The sequence below is a fragment of the Mastigoproctus giganteus genome, chromosome 2 (genome assembly GCF_048544385.1).
Source record: "Mastigoproctus giganteus isolate SK-2022 chromosome 2, ASM4854438v1, whole genome shotgun sequence".
Lineage (NCBI taxonomy): Eukaryota > Metazoa > Arthropoda > Arachnida > Uropygi > Thelyphonidae > Mastigoproctus > Mastigoproctus giganteus.
In genome coordinates, this window is record NC_143576.1 from 80,985,061 (window position 1) to 81,009,552 (window position 24,492).

The window sequence follows — 24,492 nt, forward strand, 5'->3', positions numbered from 1 at the left end:
AATATGAGGTTGCTAAGGAACAAAGGTCTCTTAATTGAAATTACTAACCCGACGCAGCTGGCAAATGCATGGACAAACCACGGTTACTAGACCCCACAGTTTTAATTTACGGTGTGCCGAAGGAATATACAAGGAGGATATTTTAGTGTCGATCCACTGGTGATATTCTGGCTTATGTTACCCATTTATGGGCTAATTCAATGGAAAGGTTCGGTGAAACGCAAGTAGTTGCTCTTGACATCTCAAAGGCTTTCGATCGTGTTTGGCCTAAAGGTCTTCTCTCTGAACGCTCACTGAGGGTGATGGTAGATGGCTCTCTGTCGTCTCACTTCTCCACTAATGACGGTGTCCCCAAGGTTCAGTTCTTCCCCCCACTCTTTTCCTCTTGTATATTAATGACCTTCTTCCATTGACTGAAAATCCTATCCATAGTTTTGATAGTACATAGCCGATGATAGTACATTGCATTCCACTTTCCATTTTGAGAAACCTTGCCCTGCTTTATCAGCTTGAAATTCTCGAAAATCTGCTATCAATTCCTTAAATGCTGATCTTCAGGTAATTTTCCAGTGGGACAAAGACAACTTAGTTGATTTCAACCCTTCTAAAACTCAGTCTTGTCTTATATCTCGCAAAAAGGATTCTTCTGCTCCTATGCATATCTTTGGTGACACTCCGATTTCTAGGCAAAATGATATATCTCTTTTGGGGATTACCCTGACTTCTAATCTCTCTTCGCACAAGCGCATTACAAATATTGCTTCCTCTGCATCTAAAAAACTTGGTTTTCTCTTTGGCTCTCGGCGTTACTTTCCTTCCAAACAGTTGTTCACTCTGTGCAAATCACATATCTGCCCTACCATGGAATAGTGTTCCCACATCTGGGGTGGTGCCCCCAAAACCTCTCTCAAGCTTCTTGATTTCATTCAAAAGAGGGCAGTTATGTTAATTAATGACTCATCTCTAACAGAGTCTCTCCACTCGCTGTCTCATAGACGTACTGTTTCTGCTACATGCCTCTTCTACAGATACTTCGATGGGCACTGTTCTTCTGAATTGGCTTCTATTAGTCCCGCTCTCTCTTTCGAAACAGTCCGAACACGTGCATCCACCAGCCAACATCCATTTACTGTTCAACTTCAAAATCCCAGAACCAACTTTTCATCTTCCTCGTTTATTCATTCAATTGCAGTTTTCTGGAACAACCTTCCTTCGTACGTATTTCCTGAAAATTGCAGTCTACAGAAGTTCAAGTCCAATGTCAACAAATATCTTCTTTCGTCTTCTCAACCTCCAACCCAAGCACGGTACTAAGTACTATAGATCCTAATACCTCTCATGTTTGGGGTTTATATAAAAAAAATAAATAAATAATAATACTGGACATTTTAAAGGACCATATGGAGGATTTTAAAAACAGTTCAGAGCTATCAAATTCCATTTCCCAAAGTTTTCAATATTTTTCAATTGGTATTTCAACGCACACTTAATTTTCAGAAATATTTCCTTAAGGCTTCAACGTGTATAAGATCTGTTTAAAGAACTATGTATTGACAATAGGTCTTCATATTTTTATATAGCGATTCGCTATATACAAAACTAAATTTAATGTGTAAAAAATCGACCAATGAGGTCACAAATTTAGAATAGTATCTCGGGTGCAAAATATCGATGTGTCGTTGCCTACCGAACGTCGTAGTAACAAATCTTGATACTAAGCGTCGTTGTTGTTCTTGTGTCATTAGAAATTACAGTGATTGGCTGGGAAACTTTTTTTTTTTTCCTTTCTAGTAATTTCTTATTTATACAAAACTAAGGGAGCTTACCGTGATTGTTATCATATTATAGTAAGTAAAATAATTCGTTTCTAATCCATTGATTCATAATTTTTATTTTGTAGTATATGAATCTTAAAATTCAAAATTGTTTGGTCGATGGCTGCAGGAATTTTCCCACTAAAACATTACCGTACTTTTAGTGGCAAAAGTCCCCTTGGTCCATAGCGCACAACAAATAGGTTTTCTGCAAAATTTGTCACATTCATATTATTATTATCCATATGGTGCAAGGAAGTCTAAGGCTTATGCTGCAGCAGCCAAAAAAAAAATTCCAAAGTTGCCCTGAGAGAGATGATGATATCCAGCTCAGGACCCTTAGTGTGCCAAGCCCATACTCACCAGATGTGAGCCCCTGAGGATAAGAAGAAAATCAAGAACTGGCTCGCTTCTGTGCTTGCACCTGAAATTATTAGTAGATAGGAAAGTTGCTGGAGCGAGTTTGTCCTTTCCATTTATAACATTGTCTAATTCTTCCTTAAATTTATTCAAACTACCCACTTTCCAAACCAGATGAAAGTTGGTTTGATAATTAGTTCCCCACTGGTGGAAAGCAAATTTTTGCACATTTATCCTGCAACCATCCTTATTCAATTTAATTTTATATCCCATTATGTATGTTGCCGAAAAGAGTAAGTGTGCCATCAGCATTTATTTTATTCAATCCATTTAAAGCCTCAATCAGTCAACTTCCAGTTGCCTAGTTCTTCATGCAGTTCTCCTAGTTCTCCTACTTCATGCAGTTGCCTAGTTCTCCATGCAGTTTGTACAATTGGTCTTTTGTAGTAATAGTGCCATGTGATGTAAGAAAGCAAGTGTATGAGCTTATGCAGCATCAGCCAAAAAAAAATAAAAAATTACAAAACAATTCCCTCTAAATGTTTGTCCAGTTCCTCCTTAAATTTATTTAACCTATCAACTTCCACAACGACAGATGGAAGTTTGTTCCAGCAATTAACCACCCGCTGGCTAAAGGCAAATTTCCGCACATCTATTCTACATATGTCCTTCCTCAATTTCAATTTATGCCCCCTTAGGTTCATAATCTGAACAAGTGGAAGAATCTCATCAGAATTTAGTGTGCACAACCCATTCAAGGCCTTATACACCTTAATCAGATCACCTGATTAATCAGATGACAGTAATGGCAGTGTGCTACTGCAACAGGATCTAGATAATTTGGGCAGATGGGCTAAGAAGTGGCAACTGAAGTTTAACCTTGACAAATGCAAAGTACTGCATATGGGTAGAAGTAACCCCAGAGAAATGTACCAACTGTGTGGTACTACACTTAAGGTGGTAGAAAATGAAAAACACCTGGGAGTAATTGTGCAGTCAGATATGAAGTTTTCTGAGCAATGCAGACATGCTGCCAGGGCTGGTCATGGGGTTTTGTCAATGATATATAAGAATTTTGCTAGCAGGGAAAAGGAGGTGATTGTCCCTCCGTATAAGGCAATGGTCAGGCCATGCCTTGAGTTCTGCGTACCGGTCTGGAGGCCTCATTTTAGGAAGGATGTGGATTTGCTTGAGCATGTACAGAGAAGGGCAACAAGATTGGTGAGGGGAATGAAGGGATCCTCTTACCAAGAGAGGCTTAATTTCTGCAAATTGCAGTGGCTGGAGACTAGGCACCCATGCGGTGATCTGATTGAGGTGTATAAGGCCTTGAATGGGTTGAGCACGCTGAATTCTGATGGGATCCTTCCACTTGTTCAGATGCACCTAAGGGGGCATAAATTCAAATTAAGAAAAGACAGATGTAGAACAGATATGTGGAAATTTGTCTTTAGCCAGCGAGCAGTTAATTGCTGGAACAAACTTCCATCTGTCGTTGTGGATGTTGATAGGTTAAATAAATTTAAGGAGGAACTGGACAGGCATTTGGAGGGAATGGTGTGTTTTTTTTTTTTTTTTTTTTGGCTGATGCTGCATAAGCTCCTACACTTGCTTTTTTGCATCACATGCCACTACTACTACCTCGCAGGTGCCTAGTCTCCAGCCGCTGCAATTTGCAGAACTTAATCCTCTTTTGGTAAGAGGATCCTTTCAATCTCCCTCACCAATCTTGTTGCCCTTCTCTGTACACGCTCAAGCAAATCTACATCCTTCCTAAAATGAGGCCTCTAGATCTGCATACAGTACTCAAGGCATGGCCTGAGCATTGCCTTATACAGAGGGACAATCACCTCCTTTTCTCTACTAGCAAAATTCCTATATATCATTGACAAAACCCCATGACCTGCCCTGGCAGCCTGTCTGCATTGCTCAGAAAACTGACTGCACAATTACTCCTAGGTCTTTTTCATTTTCTACCACCTTAAGTGTAGTACACACAGTCTGTATGTTTCCCTGGGTTTACTTCTACCCATATGCAGTACTTTGCATTTGTGAATGTTAAATTTCAGTTGCCACTTCTCAGCCCATCTACCCAACTTTTCCAGATCATGTTGCCGCAGCATACTGTCATTACTGTTATTAACAACCCTGCCAATCTTTGTATCATCCTAACACTTTGACATTAAGCTTGATATACCTTCATCAATATCATTGGTGAAGGTATATATCAAGGAAAACCTTTAGTGTTTCCTTGATATACAGAACAGAGCAACATGATTGAACAATCATGTTGCTCTGTTCTGCATCCATTCAAACAGTTCAGCATTTTTTTAAGAAAACGTTCAGACCTGTATGTGACAACCACTGCTGTATACAACAGGATAATCATCTCATAGCTTCTAGCAAAATTTTTTTATATGATTGAGAGAATTCCATGAACTTTCCTAGCTGCCTGTCTGCATTGCTCAGAAAATTTCATGTTGGACTATACAATTCCATTTCTCAGCCCATTTATCCAATTTTTCTAGTCTTTTTTTTTACAGTAGTACACCATCATTCTTTAGCATTGACCATCCTGCCAATCTTTGTATCAACTGCAAACATAGAAAATAAGCTTGATATACCTTCATCAGTATCATTAATAAATATTGAAAATTAAGAGGCCATGATTAATGAACCCTGATAGTGCCACTAATAATATTAGTCCAAGAAGGGTAGTGCCCAAAGCTTTGCTGAAACCTAAATATATATATTATATACTATACATTACTCATGTAGTTAAACTTATGGGGAAACTATGGTGTATTTACACCGATATTATATAGTTAATTTCAGCCCATAAGATATGCATTTTGCATTTAGTTTTCAACATATAAAATATATATTTATAAACCTAAATATACAGTCAGACATCTCTTTAACAAACTTCTGTATAGCAAACTTTTCTATGCAGAAAACATTTTTGATTTCCCCTTGGTCATTATATTGAAAATAATTTCCATATAACAAACTGATTACGAGAGACCTTGGCACACACTGTTCACAGCTCTGGCCTTCAGGCACTAAAGCTGATGCTGTAGAAAGCACAAATTAAGAGCTAAAAGGATTAAGAATTAATCCCTTTAGAAAAAGATGGAAGGTTTTGGGAGAGCCCTTTTCCCAGCAGTAGGTCAGCACTGCTGGGCTAACTTCCACAATGACAAATGTAAGTTTGTTCCAACAATCAACCACCCGCTGGCTAAAGGCAAATTTCCACGAATCTGTTCTACAACTGTCTTTCCTCAATTTGAATAATGCCCCCTCAGGTTTGTAATATGAGTAAGAGGAAGAATCTCATCAGCATTGAGCCTGCTCGAATCATTCAAGGCCTTATACACCTCAATCAGATCACCTTGCAGGTGCCTAGTCTCCAGATAACTCTAGTAATGAGTAAAGCTGTTTTGGAACTGCATTCCCCCTTCCTCCATTATGTAGAAATGAGTTGACAATCTGTATATTAGTGATTGTAATGTGATTGGTATCGATATCAAGGAGACTGCTTCAGGAAGCTATAGCAAAGTTTCCTATAGTCATTTACACAGTTGTATTAATTATTATTCTTTGGTTAAGTGTACATAGGGACATTTTTTTTTGAAGAACTTGGAAGTTTATAAAAATTGCAACTGTGTGCAGAAATGCTTTTAAAATAAAAAATTTTTTATAGCCTAAACATCAGAGTAATATTATTATCAGAAATAAAATCTAACTTTCATTTAAAAAATTAAAAATATATGTACATAAAGTTTTAAAAAAATTGAAAGTTGCCAATGCCGATTTTTTCTTTGCACCCCCATTGAAACATTCATTGAACTGTGAAAACAGTAATATTTTCTATGTTTATTCATGTGTTATTTGATTCAGTGTGATCAAATAATACATGATTTGATCTGAATTTCTTCCTAATATTTTAGCTTGTATAAGACCACATTATTTTAGATCTTGTTGGAAGGGTATACCTAAGTACAAAAAATGGCTGATATTACTTCTAAACATAGTTAATAGATTGCAGCATGTCTCTGTCGAGCTGTATACATAATTTGCTGATAGTCTGTTGAAAGAACCTCCAAGATGTATATATGCATTCATACTCCTTTGGTCTCATGTGAGAAAATTTATATGTACATGCATAATACTGATATGGTTAACCCTTAACTGAGTACACCAGTGTTTTTTGAGGATCACACTAAGAAACTAGCAAAAAGTTACTCTATTTATAATCTTAAAAATTGGCAAGAAATAATTCAAAATTGTTCACTTGTTGATACCATCTTTACTTTCAATTTGTTATGAACTGTGAAAAATCCATTTTTATATTAAAAATGTCTTTTTAATTATTATTATTTTTTAAATATAAACTCCCTCTGTAGTGATTTAGACATGCTTTATACATGTTTTTTTATTATCTCCTGTATTTGTGGGAGCAAAATGTAAATAGAAAAACTTGTGTGCTTCAACATTTAGACACTTGGCTGGCTCTTCCATGACCCAAAACCAGTGTGTGTAACAATTGGACATGCTGCCATAAAACGTAAAGCCAGCATGCTTCAATAATTGGATGCATGAGATGATGTTAATTTTACATTATTTTTCCAGCATGTGCATATAATTATTGAGAATAGGCATCACTTAATCCTGCGTTTTACCTGTTTATGCGATAATTAAGATTTCTGAAATTTTCAGTAGAGAAATAAAAAAAATATATTGGAAGTTTCAGCTGTGTGAACTCAGTAAACAAGTGCATGACATAACTTAAGTTGCAAGATCGCGAAGACCACGGCATGCCTGGCTCCAAGTTAATAAAATTAATCTTATTGATACAATTGCCACTGTGACAGTTCCTTTTTTTTTCTTTTCTTTTTTTTTTTCTCCCTCTCTTAACTTAACACTTAGAATGTAATAATACTTGAGAATATTTTTTGAAGTGAGAGATATGCTATAATTGAAACCATTCCATTGAAACATTCTCCATAATTTCTCTACAGTAGTGGATGACCTGTGCACTTTACCACCAGAACTACACAATATTACATTTCAAAAATATCTAATTTTTAAAAATCCAGTAGGTGTTAACTTAGTGTTGCTAAATTTGATATTCTACTAGATTCATGTAATAGAAATAAATTGTTGTTTCTTCTAATGAATTAAACATTTCTTAAAATTGCAAAGTATGCAGTTTGTAAATACAATGCAATTGCAATAATTCAAATTAATGCAAGAAAGATGTTTCAATTATCATAATGTTCATATTAGCAGGGTTATAAATGGAAGTACATTTTATATATGTCAATAATCAATTTACATATATATTTATTATTCAGGAAATATTACACAATATTCACTTAGTAATAAAGAAATCATATATTTTTGTCTGTTTTACTTTTGCTCTGTTTTGTAAAGGTTTTTTTTTTTTTTTTTTTGTTAGTTATTGGCGCATCGGCTTCTGTGGCTATAATGCACCTCCCAAGGTTTTTGCAGTACCCTGATCCATGCCCGAGGCGGGATTTGAACCCGGGACCTTTGGGTTGCCAGGCAGGCACTTTACCCACCCAGCTAGCCCGATCGGCTTTCGTAAAGTGTGTAAAATCAGGAAGCAATATATCAATTTCTGTAGCCCATTTGATACATATTTTAAAACATTAAACAGCATCTTTACTTTTCTCCAAATTCTTTGTTTGAATGACTTCTCCTTGTCATTTCTTATTTCACTGTTCATTTGAAGTAATAATAGTAGTAATGGAGGCATGTGATGCAAGAAAGCAAGCATATGAGCTTTTGTAGCATCAGCCAAAAAGTTAAAAAAAAAAAAAAACAATTTCATGCATCCCTTCCCTCTAAAAGTTTGACCAGTTCCTCCTTGAATTAATTTAAGCTATCAACTCCCACAATGACAAATGGAAGTTTGTTCCACCAGTTAACCACTCACTGGCTAAAGGCAAATTTCCACACATCTATTCTACAGCTGTCTTTCCTCAGTTTGAATTTGTGTTCCTTCAGGTTCGTAATCTGACAAGTGGAAGAATCCTATCAGAATTCAGTGTGCCCAACCCATTCAAGGTGTTATACACCTCAATCAGATCACCTCACAGGTGCCTAGTCTCTAGCCGCTGCAATTTGCAGGGCCTTTCTTGGTGAGAGGACCCCCTTTGTTGCCCTTCTCTGTACACGCTCAAGCAACTATATCCTTCCTAAAATGAGGCCTCCAGACCTGTATGTAGTACTCAAGGCATGGCCTGACCATTGCCTTATACAAAGGGATAATTACCTCCTTTTCCCTGCTAACAAAATTCCTGTATATCATTGACAATACCCCAGGAGCTGCTCTTGCAGCCTGTCTTCCTTGCTCAGAAACTTCATATCTGACTGCACAATCACTCCCAGGTCTTTTTCATTTCCTGCCACCCTAAGTGTAGTACCACACAGTTGGTATATTCCTCTTGGGTTACTTCTACCCATATGCAGTACTTTGCATTTGTCAATGTTAAAACTTCAGTTGCCATTACTGTCATTAACAACCCTGCCAACCTTTGTATCATCTGCAAACTTCAACATTAAGCCTGATATACCTTCATCAATATCATTGATAAATATACAAAACAAAAGTAGGCCCAACACCAAACCCTGAGGGACTCCACTAATAACATTAATCCACAAAGAGCAGCATCCATTGATTACCACTCTCTCTCCTCCTACTCAACCACCCTTTTATCCATTGTTGCAACTTACCCTTAATACCATATTGCTCCAATTTGTACAGTAGTCTTCCATGCCAACAGTGTCAGAAGCTTTCCTGAAATCCAAGTATATGTTATCAAAATTATTTTTTGCAACCAGTTCCTTTGTAACCACATCATAGTGTCCAATCAAATTTGTCAGGCAAGATGTTCCCTTAACAAACCCATGCTATGTCTGAATTATTACTACAGTCTTGTCTAGATGATCCTGCAATGCATCTTTAACCAGTGATTTCATTATTATCTCTGGAAGGAAAGTTAAATTAACTGGTCTGTAAAATTACTCTTGTCACCCTTAGATCCTCCTTTGTGAATTGGGGATACAGATACATTTGCACATCTCCAGTCCATGGGGACTTCCCCTGAGTCCAAGGCTGCTCTCATAATTATGGCTAAGGGTTTGCTGTTAATTCAAAAAATTCAAAATTAAAAAATTAAAAAATTATTTTTTGTGTTTTCTGTTAATCCATTCTGTAATCTCTTCTCAGCCTATTTCAACTTCTTTACATATGGTTTTTTGGATCAGCTGATATCCCTTTGCTGCCTTCAGTTTCATTGCCCCAATTTCTAAGTCTTTCAGAAAATCTTTTAGAAAATGCTTTGGTGATACTTTTTCCATAAGTTTGGACAATACAGAATCCCATGCTTTAACATGAGAAAACACGATATCTCTTAAAGTTATCTTTTTTTAATGTGGTAATGATATCTTCAGTTTCCCCTACCAATTCCACTACTATGAATGAACAAGAAGATTTTTATGGTACCATAATTTTTATCATGAGTAAATTTTGGTCCAGTGCTTGCATTTGAGATATGCTTGTAGGAGTAAATTTCTTCTGATACCTCTTTGTTTGGTATTTTTACATTGTTGCCATTATCACTTTGGAATTCTTCTACATTTACTTGTATTGGTCCATTGTCAAGAATTAGTAGAGTATGTTTTAGTATTTTCATTTTTTTTTACATCATTTTGTAGATTGGATAAATTCAAACTGAAATCATTTGATGAACAATTCTCCATTTACTCACCTTTCTTTTGCAGCCTTTAATAGAGAGCAAGAAGTGAACCATTTTTGAAATCCCATAGTTTCTGTGATTTTTCTGCTACCTGTAATCATAATTTATGGATCTGGTGGAAATCACACAAGGCACATGCATCACATACTTATTGCTGATTTTGCAACCTGCTGTGGTATCTTTATTTTATGAAGTAATGTTTTCTTGAGGAAACTCTCTAAAGTAAGCCACAGCATTGTTAACTTGTTCAGGAATTAAACCCAATTCAGTTGTTCTACAGCAGCAGTATCGCTAGAAAGTCTTTAATTGCTTATAGACATACCTACTTCCATAGCACTTTTTGAAATTTGTAATTAAAAAACTTTGCCTTCTTGTATAAGATTTCTCTAGATAGTGGAGTGTTATGCATTTGCTCTTGTAGGAACCAGATATGCAGTGTTTCCTAAAGGATATTTATTAAGTTTAGACATTTTGTCAGTAGATGATAAATGTTTCTTTTTTTCTCTCTCTCTCTCTCTCTCTCTCTCTATATATATATATATATATATATATATATATCTGTCTCTGATATTAGACTTACTGGCACTGTATTGAGTACCAATTTGGTTCTAGCTGTGCATGTGTAAAGTTGCCTTTAAAACATTACTCTTCTGTGAGAATTATTGTTTTGTGTTTCCTCATTCTGCTGCAGCAGGACATCATAAACAATTAAACACAGCTACACACAAGTACACATACTATAACTCGGTTATAGATTGGGTGCAAGTTATGCAACTTGCACCCAATCTATTGCAGTGAGTTATGCTGCTTATAACTCTTTTCAAAAAAAGATTGGGTGATTAGTGGCAGTATAAAAAGGCTACTGACAAAGAATAAATAAATGAAACAAAACAGTCAGCAGTCTTTTTTTTTTTTTTATACTACTGACATTTACAATATTCTTACTTCTGGTATGTTCAACTTCTGTCATGCCAAGAAAAAAAGTCGTGGTACCAAAACTTTTCTTGGGTCAGCTAGTGGATAAACTTTACATTGGTGAGCACTGTAGATAACACAATTGGCAATTCTAGCCATCTTCAGACTCCTGTAACAGTAGTTATAAACAAACATTGATTCACAGCATTCCAAAAATTCCAGAGCACTGTTTATTACAATTTTTTTTTTTTTTTTTTTTTTGTATTATCATCAAAAATTATTTAAACCACTAATCTAAACCAGATTCTAGTTAGAATCTGCTTTGGATAAGTGTGCATTTGGATTATCATGGTTGCACTGTACTTACATAATGTATCACATGAATATTTAAAAAATATATAGTTTAAATAAATAGTTCAACAACTTTCTTGCAGTAAAAAAATGGTGTGCATTCCTTGCATTTTGGCTCCTATTCTGCTCTTTGTGTGGTATCATTTTATCCAACCAGTGGTTTCAAAAATTTGGAATCCATGGGGTACAAAAACTGCAGTGGAAATGACTGCACCTTGTCCTCTGAAACCTGATAGTGATGCCAAGAAATGCCATTCCGAAAGTGAAAATACACAGGCAAGTGTCACATGAAAAAGCTTTTATGAATTTGATAAATAGCTTTCAGAAAAATATATTCATTTAGCAAATTGCATGGGAAATTGGTGTTGATAATTGATTTTATAATTTTAGAGATTAATTTAGTATATTAGTGATATAGCTTTATCTATTGATGGAAGAGTTCATAAGCGAGCATTATTTCTTAAGAGGCTTAAAAATTCTTTTAGAGCTATAACAATGTGAATTACTTAGTTTGCTACTGATAAGGAAATTATGATGTGCAATGGAGGTCATTATATCCACAAGGAGTTTTCACACACACACACTACTTGCTCAATTCCTTTTATTTATTTATTATTATAATTTTTTTCGTATTGTAAGTTGCACCTTCTTTCTTTATCGTGTACTGAGTTTTGTGCTTTTTTGAACTCTTAAAAAGAATTCTGTTTTATGTAACCTCCCAGAATTTTGAAATATAATGGACTGATCCAAGAAAACTATGGTTTTAACTCGTATGTTGAGATTTTTTTATTTTTTAATGCATTTTTGCATTAAAATAATTTTAGTGCATTTTTGTTATGCATTTAGTTGTATAAACTAAGACTTTGATGATTAGGAACCTTCTGTTCTTTTGTAAAATGTTACGTTAGAAGAAAAGGTTTTTGGAACTGAACATTTTACAAATAGAACCACCTTTGATTCACTAAAATATGAATAATATAATAATTAAAATCTTAAAAGCATTTCAGATGAGGGCAAATAGATTAAATAAAAAATCCCCAAAAGATTATGCACATGGCTTTTATTCAACAAGATCGTGATACAGATTTCAGTGAAGCTTTCAGCGCTATATCACATAACTTGTTGTATAAATTGGAACAGTGTGACATAAGAGAGAAGTTGCTACTATGGATAAAGGGATGGTTAAGTGGTAGAAGACAAAGAGTGGTTATTTATGGCTTCTGTTCATCATGGACTGATATGATGAACAGCAGAGTTCCATGGGGGGGCTGGTGTTGAACCCTTACTGTTTTTAGTGTATATTAATGACATTGATGTAGGTAATTAGAGGCACACAATGCAAGAAAGCAAGCTTATGCAGCATCAGCCAAAAAAGCTCCAATTTCACCCCTCCATTTGTTCCAAATACCTGTCCAGCTCAGCCTTAAATTTATTTAGGCTATCAACTTCCATAACAAAAGATGGAAGTCTGTTCCACCAATCAACTACCTGCTGGCTAAAGGCAAACTTCCTCACATATATCCTACAACTGTCTTTCCTCAATTTGAATTTAGCATGCTCAAACCATTCAAGACTTTATACACCAGTGGTTTTCAACCTTTTTTTAATAACGGCACCCCTAAGTCATTTATTTTATTTTGGGCCACCCCTACTCAATTTTCTGCATGTTAGATCTGATTCTTTCTGTATATGTATATATAGGTACTAAAAAAGGTAAAGTGCAGCCATTATCAACCCACTGCAGGATGGAAGCCTCCTCAACAATTCATGCTGAGGGAAATGGACCATAACTGCTACACTGGTCCAGTGCAGGTTGGCAGATCGACCGTATTCAGCAGTCAGGGGCTTGAACCCCGGTCTACTCAAAGAGCGTGTGCTACTGCACTCCTGCTCCTGACCACTCGGCTATGGAGGCACTTATAGGTACTAAGTAAACATCAATTATAGATTACCACAAAATTAAAAAGATACTGTACACCTTTTTATAATGAAATAAACATTATATGTTTTTAAAAAAATAATAAGTTTAAGTAACTTAAACCCAAATTACATGGCACCCCTCGAATGTTGTTGCGGCGCCCCGATTGAAAACCACTGTTATACACCTTAATCAGATCATCTCGCAGGTGCCTGGTCTCCAAACACTGTAATCTGCAAAACTTAAGCCTTTCTTCATAAGAGCAACCCTTTGTTCCATTCACTAATCTTGTTGCCCTTCTCTGTACTCGTTCCAACAGCTCTACATCCTTCTTAAAATGAGGCCTCCAGACCTGTATACAGTACTCAAGGTGTGGCCTGACCATTGCCTTATACAAGGGGGAATAATCACCTCCTTATCCCTGCTAGAAAAATTCCTGTATTTCATTGACAAGACACAATGAGCTACTCTTACAGACCGTCTGCACTGCTCAGAAAACTTCATATCTGCCTGCACAATTACCCCCAGGTCCTTTTCATTCTCTACCACTGTCAGTGCAGTACTACACGGTTGATACGTTACACTGCGGTTACTGCTTCCCGTATGTAGTACTTTACATTTGTCAATGTTAAACCTCATTTACCACCTCTCAGCCCATCTGCTCAACTTTTCCAGATCCTGTTGCAGCAGCATACTGTCATTAGTGTCATTAACAACTCTGCCAACCTTCGTATCGTCTGCAAGCTTGGACATTAACCTTATATACCATCATCAATATCATTTATAAATACAGAAAACAACAATGAACCCAACACTGAACCCTGAGTGACTCCACTAATAACATTAGTCCACGAAGAGCAGTGTCCATTGATTACCACTCAAATGCATTTTGATTATCATTCAAATTGCAAGGGTGATCACTATAACCCATGCTTAATGCATTACCGATATTAATAAAAAAGAAAAAGAAGAAAGATCCGCCTTTCAAATTTATTCCGCATAACTGATGTTCCGGTTAACCAACGTTCTATTGTATTACTGAAAGTTTATGACAAAAAAAAAATGCTTACAGGTGACCCCCGCTTAACGCTGATCATTCGTTCCGGAAAAACAGAGCATTAGCATTAGTAGAGGCATTTGATGCAAGAAAGCAAGCTTATGCAGCATCAGCCAAAAAAAAAAAAAAAAAAAAAAACCCACTTCCACTTCACCCCTCTGTTCGTTCAAAATACCTGTCCAGCTGAGCCTTAAACTTATTTAGGCTATCAACCTCCACCACAAGGGATGGAAGTCTGTTCCACCAACCAACCACCCGCTGGCTAAAGGCAAATTTCCGCACGTCTATCCTACATCTGTCTTTCCTCAATTTGAATTTATGCCCTCTCAAGTGATTTTTCTGAGCTAGAGGAAGAATCCCATCAGCATTGAGCATGCTTAAACCATTCAAGGCTTTATACACCTCTATCAGATCACCTCGCTGGTGCCTAGTCTCCAGACACTGTAATTTGCAAAACTTAAGCCTTTCTTCGTAAGAGCACCCCTTTGTTCCATTCACTAATCTTGTTGCCCTTCTCTGTACTCGTTCCAGCAGCTCTACATCCTTCTTGAAATGAGGCCTCCAGACCTGTATACAGTACTCTAGGTGTGGCCTGACCATTGCCTTATACAATGGAATAATCACCTCCTTATCCCTGCTGGAAAAATTCCTGTATATCATTGACAATACACCATGAGCTACTCTTGCAGCCCGTCTGCACTGCTCAGAGAACTTCATATCTGCCTGCACAACCACCCCCAAGTCCCTTTCATTCTCTACCACTGTCAGTGTAGTACCACAGAGTTGATACGTTGCTCTGGGGTTGCTGTTTCCCATGTGTAGTACTTTACATTTGTCAATGTTAAACTTCATTTGCCACCTCTCAGCCCATCTGCTCAACCTTTCCAGATCCTGTTGCAGCAGCATAGAGCGCTAAGTGAATCCGCGCTAAGCGAGCGCCGCTTTCCCATAAGGTGACATATGTATTTGTGAGCTGCGGTCGGTGCCATAGGATATTTCCTAATCAATAATAAACGGTAATGAAAAGATGCACAAATGTCGGTCAAAATATTTAATATTCAAATATTTGCACATATAAAATATTCTGCATTACATACGTATAATTATGTGGTAACTACTTGCGTATCAAAAGTAAACTTAAAATTCCAATTAAAATAATGAATTTAATTGATTTAATTTAATGGATGAATTTAATCTTGAAAAATGTGTGGATTTTGAGTTGAACTTTGGCCCTCTTCCAAATAAACTAAAAGGGGTATTAATTTTAAATGGCCCGCAGCGTTACCACCCAACAATAAAGTCAACTGATCCTTCGCCGCTTTGAAACTTGGCATGTTTTTTGTTCTTTCAGTATGAAACTTCTTTTAGGCATTCGTTTCCACAAAAGTCCTGCTTCATCTATGTTAAAAACTTAAGAATTATAACACATAATACCCCTCTTCAATAATTTTAACAAGTTCTTTTTTGAAAGTTTCGGCTCCTTGATCTGCACTAGCGGCTTCTCCCTGGATTTTAAATCTATTCTACCAGCCCTTACCAGTTTTAAATGGTTCCACATTTTTTTTTTTTTTTTTTTTTTTTTCAGGCGAGTTTTCTTCAGATCATCATATTGGCTAATCTCTTTCTCCCTTTTTTTTTTTTTTTTTTTTTTAATATTTAACTTAACTGAATTCTGCATTGGAATATTATCTTCAGTAAAATTGGTCTTTCCATTTCAATCCTAATAGCCGGCCTAGTCCTAGTTGCTTGCAGTAGAACAGCTATCTTTCCCGCTGCTAAAATTAATTTTTTATTTTTTTATAATTGTTATTACAGTTAAAGTTGCAAGTCCTAAATTATGGCACACATCTGCTTGTCATTGACCGGAATTGATTCGCTTCAAAACGTTTAATTTAATTTTCAAATTCAGTCTTTTTCTTACATTTATAGTCTTCGTACTGCGCCCAGACGTTGTTGCTTTTTCATTCCTGTCGGTCATTATTAGCTCTTCGAAAATATAACTGTGTTGGTTGAATTAATTATGATACAATGTTCAAGTAAACTTTCCATTACGCACGATATCTAATACTGTACTGAGTGATGACTAGACTTCGGATAAATGCATATAACGCAAATATTACAAGCAATATATTTGATCATTTTTTAAAATGTTGATCTCGGAACTACGTAACAAGTCACTGTACTGCAATTAAATTAGCGTGGGAGAAAATTTCACTGAGTGTGGGAAAATTCCTCAAGTCGGCTGGGTGGGAAACGTTTTAATGCTGTTTTGCTATTCATTTTCAAGCTATTGACTCCATCAAATGAAACGATTTCGTTAAATATGTCAAAAATGTAATCTGTAAAAGAACATTATAGTGATCTGTGACAGCGTTATAGTCAGATACGGGTTATAATATAAGAACAGCGTTATAGCGAATCAGCGTAAAGTGAACCGCGTTATAACGGGAGCCTGCTGTATTTGGCCAAGCAAAAGAAGAATGGATTATGTAAGATGTGCTGCTTTTATTATGGAAGATTACATCACAGTTAATATCTTGTAATCTTATGCTCCTAGAGATTAAATGGGACAATTTATACTTCAAGGCACTATATGGAAATATCTGCATATATTGTATGTGTGTAAAACATGATTAAATAGGTGGTGGTTTTGAGCTGAAGTTGGATATAGCATTGGCTACTTTTGTTTTGCTGAGCAGGAGTTATAGTAATATCCTGTTGAAGGATATATATCATGAAATTGTTTTTGTAATTTTTAGATATGTTCATTATTAAATTATTTTTAACATTTTGATTACACTATGTCTAATGAATCATTTGAATTTTTGTCATATATCTGATTCGAGTAAGCTATATTTGCTTATCGTTTGGCAACACTGGTAAGCAGGCATAGACTTGCACACAGTCAGTAGTGGTTCCTGGACTCGTGGCTCTGCAGAATGTGATTTCAGTGCATGTGTATTGTTCGTTTAAACTGCAAATGTCAGTAAATAATTGATGGATAAAAGTAAATAATTTTATTTTTATGAAAGTATTTATTTAAACCAATTGCAATGCATGATTGAAAATCTAAGATTAAGGTTTTATAAAATCTTTGAAATTATAATAATTTTGATTTAATTATATACTATAGAGTAGAGTGCCGAAAATCTGAACATCAGTAATTCGAAACATGAATAATCCAAACAAGCCAGCATTTTTTTTTTTTTTTTTTTTAATCTTAGTTCCATAAAATAATTACAGTAAGCACTGGTTATTATGATTATGTTTGTGAATTGAATTTTTGATTCTATTAAACAACCATTCTAATAAGCGAAAATCAGAGGAATATTATCCACAGGCTATAAAAATGTAGATATAAAGCACAAATTTACACCTTTTTTCCCCTTGGCAAATAAAGGTGTAAATGATACGTGAAAATCGGAAGAATATTATCTTCAAAATAAAAATAAATTTATGCTTACATACATAGTTTAATTGATACTATAATAAATCTAAATGCAACAAGGCATAATATTATAAGAGCTTAAAATTATATATTAAATATTGGTATAGATACATGATAGATAGCTCTTAATATGAAATACAATTGTAGGAGATACAATATGAAATACAGTTGAAACATGCCTTTACACTACTATCGTAGTTTTTGTTTAAGAGCTATCTATGGTGTATCTACACCAATATTTAATAGATAATTTAATTAATATACATACAGTTTATTAATTAAATATACTGTATGTAACTGAACATAACACTTTGTAATCTTATATTTCTCTTCACTGTTCACTATCATTTTTTTGGGGGGTGTAAAGTCTAAAACAGTAAAAAAAGATAAGTGTCAATCAATAACAAAGAACAGGGCATGCATAAATTGCAACTAACACGATATGTGTAAGTAAGTGAGATATGGAGTACAATATTCTGAGCAGAGTTTTTAGAGTTTTATTTTACTGTACTGAAGTTTTCTTTGTCTTTTAGAAAAAAGCAGAAATTTTTAATAATTGAATTGAAGATTGAGATTTTAAACAGGCTTTCAAAGGGAGAAAGTGGGTCTTTGTTAACAAAACCTCACAAGGTTTGAAAGTCAAACATAACGGACATTAAAACCAACAAAGAAAAATTTTTAAAATTAGCATTGAAACTTGATTCAGATGATGCAAAAAAAAAAAAACACTATGAGAACAGCTAATGCAGTTTTTTTTTGTTGTGTGAAAAGGTGCTGGATTTTAACCAAAATTTAGGCAGTCCCTCAGATTTTAAAGCCGGTGTTTTTATTTCTAAACTTACTAAATCTTTTTTTTTAAGTCTCTAGAACAGTATTTTTGATAAGTTCAAAAATCCAAACAAAGCGCCAGTCCGAGCTATCCCCGGTCCCAATTAGTTTGGATTTCAACACTTTACTGTAATTGTATTTTTGCAATTTTATCTTGAATTTGTATTTCTTTTTCTTATTAATAAAATAAATTATATGTATGAGTATGTATAAATATTACAATAAATAACATAAAATGGTTTGTGAAATACAGTCGATTACGGTAATTTGGGACACATCGGGACTAGTGCATTTTGGCTCGATTAAGCGGCTGCCCCAATTATCCAAAGTTTCACGTAAAAAAAGTTAAAAATACAATGGACCCCCGCTCTACAGTTGGTTCACTGTACAGTCAGTCCTCGTATAACACGTGTTTACACTACACGAATTCGATCATACACGATTTATAAATAGGGGAACGATATCTTAAGTAACACGAACCGAATTCGCTTATGCACGATTCGCTTTTGTGTTTACAAGAAATGGCAGTCGGACGCAGACTCACCCCATTGAACGCAACACGATAGGAATGAAGAGAAGATTCTGAAAATGTATTTGTTTTTTATATCAGTGAAGGGGGAAACACATTTCACCATAATAACGTAAAAACCAACACAATTCCAGCTATCGGTATAATCGCAAATGCAATTAGATTGAGTTTACTACCAGTTTATAACAGATTCCACTAGCAGAAACGTAACTGGAAATTGTTTTTATTGTTTTATGGTAGTAACCCCTAGAAAATGTGAGGTGTTAATAGTGTATCTCTGCCTCTAGGTGTTGTTTATTCAGTTGCTACAGCTTTGTATTTGTGTATCAAGTGAGCCTCCTCGTTTTGTAATTGTGCTTTATTCCCTAAATGAGTAATGAGACACTGCAGTTTCAGAGAGAAAAAGAAAAGCAATCGATAAACAGAGGCGCACTGGGTCAAAAATTCTTTCCCGGGAAAATTTGTAGTGGCCTCATACTAGCGTTTATGGCCAAAATCACACCGACCTCCGGCCCACCGGGGTTTTCCCCGGTAGGGCTTATGGCCAGTCCACCTCTGTCGAAAGAGAAAAAATATGAAATTGTGAAACGCTTTGAGCGAAATGAAAGACCTTGTGATATTGCACGTGATACAGACCTAAATGAGGCAATGCCGATAATTACAAAGAATTCAGAGAAAATAAAAACAACTTTGATTGCAGGAACAACTCAAAGTGTAATTAAAATCCATTAGATTAAGACACAAGAATTGGAAGAGATGGAACGGCTGTCATCTGTTTGGATAGAAAATCAAACAAAAAACAAGTTTGCTTACGATAGAAGCAAAAGCATTAGCAATATTTTATTACGTAATAGTCGTAATAAAATACGTAAGTATTTTATTACAATTATTTATTGTGTTTGGTTTTGGTTTGTGTGTTCAATCTTGGGTGGCCGGCACCTAACCCTATTTTTTCCATAGGTCCTGTTGTTTATATTGCACGATTTTGCATTGCACGAGGGTTTCTAGGAACACAACTATCGTGCTATACAAGGACTGACTGTACAATCAAATCATGTTACGATGGAGTCACCATAGTAAAGTACCATTCACTATACGTTCGGCGATTGTGATCACGTTTGTGAATTGAATTTTAATTCTATTAAACAGTGATTTTAATTAGTGAAAATAGGAGGAATATTATCCATAGGCTATAAATGTAAAGATATATTAAGCACAAATTTATCTTTTATTACCTAACCAGTTAAAAAAATTAAATGATATGTGAAAATCGGAAAAATATACGTGATAATCGGAAAAATTAATACATACTGTAATATGTACACACTAACTACTTGATATTTCTGGTCACTGACATTTGTGGGTGGGGGTTAAAATTTAAAACAGTAAAATGATAAGCAATCAATAACAAAGAACACAGCACACACAAATTGCAAGCAACACGATACGTGCAAGTGAGAACAGAGTAACAAGTTACGAAGCTTTAAAAATAGGAATGAAGAGAAGATTCTGAAAATTAATTTTTTTATATGATTGAAGATTCCATAGAAATGTAAACACATTTCACCATGATAAACCACTGAATTCCAGCTGTCGGTATCATCGCAAATTCAATAAGATTGAGTTTACTATCCGTTTATGATAGATTGCACTAACAGAAAAGCCCAATAAACAGGTGACTGCTAATTGTTTTTATTGTTTTATGGCTATGACCTCCAGAAATCCGACCGAACCACGTGGTATGGTCAGAGACAATCGTAGGGTAATCTCCAGTGCTGCTGTCTCCTGCCCCGATTAAACGCTATGTTGTCCCAATTAAGCGAAGTAAACCCTGACAATTTTCTTGATTGGGTTCTGTTTTTTAAGATTTGCCCCAAATAAACGGCTGCCCCGATTAGCCTGTGGCTCAAATAACCAGAATCCACTGTATTTCCTTAATCCACCATTTTAACAATCCTAAAAATCATGGAAAACTAAACAAAATTTGGCCCTCATGTACACCTCACAGACATTTTATTTGACCTCCAGTTTAAAAAGGTTGCCCCCTCTTGGTCTACATATTGCTTTTTTAGTTCATAGTTATCACAGAAGCTTCCTAAGCAAAATGATTCAGTTGTTGTTTTGTTTGGTTTGCTCTTAGAGATGACATTTTTGATTCCTGCATGGCAATTTATTATATGGATATTTCAAGAAGGTGGCCTGGGAAATTCAAATGTTATCTCTCACTACAATTGCATTTGTTTTTCTTCATAGGTAAATATAATTGTTTTTTCAAGTAATTTATAAGTTTGTGAGGTCACATGATATACCATATGGCTTCACAAATTCTTATCAACTGGAGAAATAAATGGCATAAATGTAAATAAGTAGTATGAGACAAGCTTTAAGAAACATGCAGTCTCTCTAGAGGCCAGAAGTAAAATGTTTGTCCTTCAGGTCTTCTGACCCGTGGAGCGGGTCTCAATATGAGAAAAATTGGTTTTCCTATTTTCATCGTATGAGTGACTGGCAAGTTACTTCAACCAATATGCTAGTAAATAAGAGGTGTCAGACACTTAATTAAGGGAAAATGCATAGAATTTAACTGGCTAAATTAGTTTAACAGCATATGCTAGGTCTTGCATTTCAACATTACCATATCTATGATACTATGAAACAATTTCTGTTATGAAACTTTTTATAATTAAACTATTGGGAACTTAGGCTATAATATATAATAATTTCTGTTGATAAACCAGTAATATCAAAACCAATAATATAATTATTAACATACAGAATTGAATATTTTTTTTATACATATTCAACATAATTGAATATTCATAAACAAATCGTATAAAACTTTTAAAGTGGCTATCAATAGTTGTATGGTGGAATGCTGTAAATGAGCATGTTAGCTTACAACCATGTAACACACGACAGTGTGCACACTCACAACAAAATTGTTGTGAATATACACACTGTTTGAATTTGTACACCACAGTCATGAAAAATATTTAGCCTATGGTTAACCAGGAACTGCACATGCTGGCTGCCAGCATACAGAAACATATTGCACACTCCTATGAGAAAAGTGATACAAGCCAAAAATGTCATTTTTCAGGAATCATGCTTTAAGAATATTAGTTTGTATCTGCCATCTACATTCAAAATGTACGTTGATTTTTTTCAGTTACCACAGTACTGGTATGATAATTTCTATCCCTATTTTGGCTTGTCACTTTTTAACCATATCATTTACAAATATTTTTTGAGTTTTTTTTTTTTTTTTTTTTTTTTTTTGATATACTGTAGTATTAACAAAAATAAAAGTACATTATGAAAACTTTTTATTATTAATGCAAACATATTAAAACAAAAAAAAAAAAACATCGGGAAGTATAATACACCAATGAGCCAAAACAATTATGACCACCTACCTAATATGATGTTGGCCCTCCACGTGCAGCCAAAACAGCTTATACCTGGCGAGGCATGGATGCTAGTTTGACCCAGTTGTCTGACCCTTACAATTTGGCCTTTGTCAAACTTGCTTAAGTCTGCTGCCTCTCCCATCTGAAGATCAAGAGTAACACTGATTAATGGAACTCAGTATCGGGTGTTTTTTATACCATGTCCCGACTTGCACATGCGCCGTTATTCACCTGTAGTTGGTTCAATTTGCATAACGACTCGCTGGTCATAATGGTTTGGCTCATCGGTGTATATAGTATAAAGTTTATTATGCTCAAAAGATCTAATTTATTTTTATTCACTTAAAGGAAATATAATTTTTTATTGATTTATTTATTTATTTATTTAATTTATTTTTTTTTATCTTTTAGCTGCTTCATTGTTAGGAATTTTGAGTGTAATCTCATTATATTCTAAGTCTGTGAAAGATGCTTTTTGCAAAAATTTGAATAGATCTTTCTTTTTTTTTTTTTTTCGGCCTTATAATTTGTATCCTTTCTATTTTGTCTTCATAAATCGAGGAAGCATGCAGTACTGATTACAAGTCCTTACAATCAAAGAATCAACATATCCCAATTATGTCACTGTATAATATTTTCTTCACATCTTGCATAAGTGAACTGTTTTGAACTGGTCTTCAGTAATTCCTTCACTTCTATTTGTTAACATAAATCTGAATCATCTTATTTTGTAGTGTAGTTACTGCAAACATAAACCATAATTTTTTTTATATTCTGAAAAAATTCAGAATAGAAAAAAATTGAGTGTAAAAGTGAGCACCTATTCAAGCCAGAAGTGTCACTTTTCTTGTTTGTCTTTTGCATTTTAGCCTAGAGGTAAAGTAACAGTAACACTCCATACTTCAAAACTTTGTAACACTACTGATGTCACTTTTTCTGATGAAAGTACATACATTTTATATCATCGTCATACTAATAACTCATAAATATAATAATTTGACTTATGTTACATTTCACATAGGTGCCACATCTAAACTGTTAGATGCATATTCTTACAGTCATGTAGAATGAAATATCATAATTCAGTGTTTTTACAATAAAAAAATTCACTATCCAGTAAAGAATTAAGTTTTTATTTATATAAAATATGAAATGTTAACGTTTTGTATTTTAAAACTTTAATTTTCAGATGAATGGTTCTGCTTTAAGTGAACAGTCTACTACAGAAGACAAGAAAAATGCATGAAATAAAGTTTATTATAGTCATGTATTATCTATGTAAACTATATGCTATGTATATAAAGAAACTGTAAAAGTTGCAAAAGAAGTGGACCACAGATATAATTTAATTCTGTACATTTTTATCCATTGTATTCCAACACATTCTGTGCAGCAGTTGTCACTAATTAGATAGCTCAGTAGTTTCTAATAAAAGTTGTTTAAATTTGTTTTTCTATATCTTTAATCTTCACATAACTTTAATGTTTATGAAAATAAATTAAATATAAATGATCCCATGAATTGTACTAGACTTAGATGTTGAAAGAACATTTCCGACTCTACCCTTTTTTTGGCTTTATAAAGGAAATCAGCTTAAACTAGGAAAATGACATCAACCAATCAATTATTTTAGGGTTAATAAACTGCAAAACAATTTGCAAGACTAGAGTTACTTTCAGTTATGTAATTTTTACAGTTAGTGTTTATTGAAGGAAATGCTTCGTAGCATCATAGTTAATCAGCAATTCTTAAAATAAATCAAGTGGCATAGTTGAATAATTTCCATTGTCGAACACATGAAGACTGTGCCATAATAAATTCAGAATCTCTGAAAATAGTGATATTACATTTCTAAAAAACATTAATTGCTAGCTTTGTGTAATTATTACACATATGGTCTCACATCCTTCCTGTGAATTGTGGAGCCAGTTCAGCCTATTGCATAAGAATGCCTGCTGTGGAAGCCACTTTTGATAGGTGGTACTGAAAGTGAAATAGCTTCACTATATGTATATGAAAGAATAATGATTCCAGTTATGCAATGACATAAACAGGCTTGTGGTACAGAAATTTGC

The 24,492-nt window shown here is 34.7% G+C and overlaps 1 protein-coding gene across 1 annotated transcript; it reads left to right on the forward strand.

Annotated features, from left to right (window-relative positions):
• Positions 1-1,757: 1,757 nt before the first annotated feature.
• LOC150089361 (UPF0729 protein C18orf32 homolog) lies at positions 1,758-23,793 on the forward strand. Its single transcript, XM_090368543.1, has 3 exons — positions 1,758-1,847; positions 11,311-11,503; positions 23,607-23,793. Exons 2-3 carry the CDS (start codon positions 11,318-11,320, stop codon positions 23,661-23,663), a joined length of 243 nt encoding a protein of 80 aa, XP_090224669.1. The 5' UTR covers positions 1,758-1,847; positions 11,311-11,317; the 3' UTR covers positions 23,664-23,793.
• Positions 23,794-24,492: the final 699 nt, after the last annotated feature.